A 5656-nucleotide genomic window follows, 5' to 3' on the forward strand; every position below is an offset into this window, starting at 1 on the left:
CAACGTCTGCCACCATGACAGGTGACGAAAACAAAGGGCAATGAGCATGCTCTGCGTTCTTATGTTCATGTTTTATTTATTCGCCAATTAAATATAAACAAAATAATAACTACTGAAGTGTACGCAGAGCATTATAAGAACAAAGAACGGCTCTCAGTGAGGCTTCAGTACTATAGGACTAAGTCAAGATCCGTCCAGAAGAATCGGATCATTACTGAATGTTATATCACTATATTGCACTTTGGTCACAGCCTTGTCCCATATTTGTGACACCTCAGTCAACACCTCCACACAATAATTTAGCGCATGAGTGACAACTTTTTTTCATCACAGATGCAACGTGTGTCTCAGTACAGCTAGCTTTGCTAGCAACACGTCCACATAGCTTACCTTTCTTTAAGCTTTCCTTCCAAGTGACGCTAGAAGTTGGACGTAAAAACAATTTGGGAAAACAATTTCAGTTGCTCTGTTCAACACTCCCGAATCTCACTTCCGACGTTCATCATTGCGCTTCGAATGATTAAGTGACGTAGTTGCAAAGGGTCAATACTTCACCCCTCTGATAGCAGACAGAGAGGTCAGGCGAGTAATACTATAGACACACAAGAACTCAGAAGACACAGGCATCAAAGTACAGTTCCTCATCTCCTGAGACTGAGATGAGGAGATGTGCATCTGAGACTCAAGACTGCATCTCAGTCTCAGTTTCCTGTGGTGCTTTTGTGGTTTGATTGATTGCTTAAGAAGTTGAGTTTGAATGGTCATTTTATGTAATAATTATTAGTGTTAGGAAATAAATATTGTTAGGAGAAAATGTTCATTTTTTAAAAATGTGTATGCATTTCCTTTATTAAAAAACTTTCTTGAAGTTAATCCACTTTTTGCCCCCCAAAAATTGGTGCATGTCTGTTAACAGACAGATCATTTCCATTGTAATAAACTGGGGCACTGGGGCAACATATCCTGATGGTTCTAATATTTACTTCTACTTGAATAAAAATGTGCTGAAATGGTGCTACTCTTACTGGAGTGTATGAGTGATGGTTTTCTTGATCTGTCCTTTACAAAAAATCAGCATAAATAAAGCATACTGCTGCTGTGTACGCCTCACCCTATAAGAGTCGAGTCGGACAACTTGGCTGTGAAGGTCATGGCCCCGAGCTGTGGCGGGCATCCTTTTGTTTCAGTTTTGAAAATAATTTCTTCAGTTGCATCAATTCATAACTACACATAAAAATATATATTGTTTGCTATATTAACGTTTTTGTTCATTACCTGAGAATACAATTTTATTCTTACATCCAGTTCTCCATCAGGATGTGTCTGTGGAAAAAAACAGTTCAGGTCAATTGCAATCTACGTATTGGGCACCCCTGGTTTACACACTCAAACACAACCCTGATTGGTTCACGACTTAAGGATAAAATAAAGTGTAGGTAAGCACTACATTCCTCTGACTTGGTGGTGTGGAGTTTTTTTGCCACTAGTGAGAAGAGAGACAAACAGTGGTAAGTTTCAGCTACACCCTGAAAGAATTCTGAGGGTTCAATAGAATGCAATAGAATTCTATTGTACAAAGGTGAACTTGTATAGTGCTTTATCAAGTTCAGAAGGTCCCAAAACGCTTTTACACTACATTCAGTCATTTACACACTGATGGCAAGTTACTGGATAGTAGGCACTATCCACAGCTGCCCTGGGCCACACTGTGACAGAGGCGAGGCTACAAAACACTAGCCAGGCGCTGTGACCGCCACCAGCAGGCAAGGTGAGTGACATCCTGCCCAACAACACAACAACAGAGGTGGATGGAACAAGAACCCAACAATTGAGGGATGATCTCCTACCACCATTGTCTGTGGTGTCCATCACTGACATCAACACCATTCTCTAGTACACAAACCTTTGTTTCAGAATGTCCTTTTGACTTCAAAGGAGCTCTCAGACACGTTCCCTTCAGGTCAGAACCCTTTCTGATTTTTTTCACTTTCTTGAATTAATAAATATGGGAATGATGCCTGAAAGCAGAGGACTGAATTACAATTGGTGAATATACTTATTTAGAAAATAACTCTCCATCTAAGTAGGCTACACTATTAAATTAAATCACGATAAACAAAGCTTATGAAGTTACAGAACTTCCACTGTTCTTCTGTGTTATTCTCCATTTCATTCTGCTGCACACAGATGTACCAGCAAGCCTTCTCTCCTGCTGTTTATGAACAGGTTGGACCTGGCAAAAGTCCTCTCCCAGAGCGAGCTGCTGACCTCTATTCAGGACAATTTTCATGTCTGCCATGTTATGCTCCACCTGTCAGTCTCTTCTCCAGCCGGTCCAGCTTTGCCAGATTTTCCTTGAGAAGTCTGGAACCAGGATTCAGATGCAGGGCCCGCTCATAGTACATCCTGGCAGCTGCATAGTCTCCCTGTGACCAGACATGTTAACACATGTACTACATTCAAATAAGGATGCAAGACAGTACAATTAAACTAAATAAATACTAAGTCTTGCGCTTGTATCGAAGGAAGGAGCACACACATCTGCACTCATACCCGTCTATGATCCCTGCTCTCCTTATTCATAGTCTGGACATCTGTCGCCTCCAAATCACTGAATAGTAATAAACATATCTACGTATGGTAATTATTAGTCTTTAATTCTGGTTTAAGTCAAATAATTCAGTTATTTTAAAGGAACTGATTCAAGTTCTACATGTTGCAACATATGAATGATCTGCACATGGCGTTCAGTGACCACCCGTGATATTTCTACTTGGGTTCGAGCCTTGAGTTCAATTTTTCAACGTCTGACAACTGCAGAGTATTTCTATGCTATAATATTGTATAGTATATAGGTACTTAATATGTTATTGTTTTTATCCAGAAATTTTATGAATGTGTACAACGCTGGAGAGCAAAAAGATTATTCTTTTACATGCCATTCATAGCTAGGGTGCAACTATGGATGGCATGTGAACATAATTTAGATTTTTTTTTATACGTCATCACCTTGATGTGTTGAATCCCTCCCATGTTCATCCAGGCCTGAGACTGGTCAGGCTTCAGATCAACAGCCAACTTGTAATTCTATTAGGAGAGAAAACAGACAATGAAGAGACCGAATGGATCAGCAAACAAATCAGAAAGCTCCAACAACAGTGGCGGCGCCAGGGGGGCGCTAGGGGTTGCCATAGCTCCCCCTGGAAAAGTCATAGCACCCCATAGCACCCCCAGAAAATATTTGATTTTTTTTTTTTCATCTGATTTAACATTACTTATATGTAGTTGTTGTGGCATTTTCATCAAAAGACACAAAATAGAAACAAATTATTATATACTGAGTTAAAAAAAACATCATGCAAGAGGATTTGAACTTTGTCTATGCGCATTATCACTTCTGTGACATGCACACGTGGAGCAATCCTCTTCCAATCATTCGATGTCATTTGTCAGCAACTGACCAATCGGCTGTCACAATTTGTCAGAAAGTGTACGACCCTTATCTAGATGAACTGACCCTCAACACAATATTGACAGAGTTTATCATTGCAAACTACCATATGTTAGTTAGCACGAAGTTAATCGGTAGTAAGTGTAGCAGTGTGATGTTATTACTAGTGTTGTGGTCAAGACCACCTAACCCGAGACCAAGACAAGACCAGAGCATATTGAGACCGAGACAAGACCAAAACATTTAGGGTCCGAGACCAAGTCGAGGGAAATCGAGACCGAGTCAAGGCCAAGACCAGCAGCCCGAGCTAAATGACATGATAAAATGTGAAATATGATCAAAATTGCTTCTCAAATTGATCTGAAAGATCCATATTCCCATAAAAACACCTAGATATTGAATACTTACTAAATTTGACCAATATTAAAATGAAGTGCTTCCATCTTTGTGCTACAATCCGTGGTGGTCTCGTGCCATCACTAAAAAGATAACACCCTGGGGGTTTGCTCATGTCAGAAACCATCACTGTCGGCACCATTAAACATAGCAATTGAGGCAATGTCCTGACGGTAAATAACGCTCAACTATGAACACTGACCAAGGAGCAACAAAGAAATAACCAAGCACAAGGCGCTCACCGTGACTGTTTTCACCCTCTCTCCCGATACATGAAGCCAGGTAGTCTGACACCATGGCACACATTACAGCTGCCACTTCGAACGAAAACAATCATAGAGCAATGTGCATGCTCTGCGTGCTCTTTCGTTCTTGTGTTTTATTTATTTAATTAAAACAATATCAATATATACATGATTAAATAAAATAATGATAGCTACTGCAGTGTACGCAGAGCATTACAAGAACAAAGAACGGCTCTCAGTGACACTCCAGTCCTATTTTCTAAGTAAAGAGCCATTCAGAAGAATCGGACTATAATCACTATATTGCAGACTTTTGGACACAGCGTTGTCCCATATATGCAACAAGTCAGTCAACACCTCCGCACAATAATTAAGTACAATGAGTGACAACTTTTTTCCATCACAACAAGTCCAAGTTCCATCAAGTCAACGAAGCTTACCTTTCTTTAAGCTTCTTTTCTAAGTGACGAAAAAAAGTTAGACGTCCCCACCATCTGTGAAAGTAAAGCGCTGCTGAGTTAGCTGTAGCCATCGGATTTCTTATGATTTATGCAGCGCTATTCTATTACGGACGATTAGACAGGCATCTTCTGCTGCTCAGAGAAAACCACTGCGCATGTCTTGGAGCTGAGTGCGAGTGAAAGATGGGGAGGGGGAGTAACAGAAACACGTTATTGCTTGGATTTTAATTGGTGCGTTTTGCATCCACTGAAAACAACGATGTTAACAAATAAACTGGACAGTATGCTGTACGTTTAGTGATGTTTTCACAGTTGCGGTCTTGACTGGTCTTGAAATAAAATTCCGAGTCCTTAGCGCCCGAGACCGAGACAAGACCGAGATCAAATGTGGTCGAGTCCGAGACCATCAAAAAATGGTTTTGAGATCAAGACCGATCTTGAGTACTACAACACTGGTTATTACACTAGATTATCAAGTCATAAGCTATTCCGGTAGGGACTCATATGAGCACTGGCAGCTTTTATTTTGAAAAGACGGCAGATCCATTGCAAAACCCCGGGTAACTTCCTGTTTCAAAATTATTATTATTTTTTTTTAATTTGATGTTCCGGAGATAGGCAACAGCAACCCTCCCGACCCCACTAAAGGACAAGGGAGTCAAGAAAATGGATGGATGGATGAAAATTTGATGTGTTGCGAATGAAAATGTGAATTATTATCTTTACTGTCAAACATATTGAATTCATGGATTGTTGTTTTGAGTGTCAGTTTGGGGTTTAAAAAGAGAAATTAATGGATCATACCCAGGGGTGAAAGTAGTTTTAAATTCTTGGGGGTACTATGACAAAAAAAAAATAAAAAAAAATAAAATAAAATAAATAAATAAATAAATAAATTGCATGTATTGCATATGTATATATTGCTTCTTTGTGTGCTTTGGAGTTTCTGTGCTGATTAATTTTTTTGCGAAGCGATAAAAGCTGGTAGTTCTTTAAAATAAAGCTGTATTTCCTCCCACAGCCCACTGGCTGCAATGTTGACACCATGAGATGCCATGAGACCTAAACTCTGAACATCATGGCATGGAGTGCATCCCAGTTTT

General features: G+C 39.8%; 1 protein-coding gene across 1 annotated transcript in view; it reads right to left on the bottom strand.

Moving 5' to 3' along the window:
- Nucleotides 1–345: 345 nt before the first annotated feature.
- Nucleotides 346–5656, bottom strand: part of tmtc1 (transmembrane O-mannosyltransferase targeting cadherins 1) — a 100170-nt gene continuing 94859 nt past the window's right edge. Inside the window, exons 18-19 of the mRNA XM_008401212.2 lie at nt 3010–3087; nt 346–2426 (exon numbers count right to left, since the gene is read on the bottom strand). Coding sequence (XP_008399434.1) covers nt 2301–2426; nt 3010–3087 — 204 coding nt within the window. The 3' untranslated portion in view covers nt 346–2300. The remainder of the gene's footprint in view (nt 2427–3009; nt 3088–5656) is intronic.

Source organism: Poecilia reticulata, linkage group LG23 (genome assembly GCF_000633615.1).
Source record: "Poecilia reticulata strain Guanapo linkage group LG23, Guppy_female_1.0+MT, whole genome shotgun sequence".
Classification (NCBI taxonomy): Eukaryota; Metazoa; Chordata; class Actinopteri; order Cyprinodontiformes; family Poeciliidae; genus Poecilia; species Poecilia reticulata.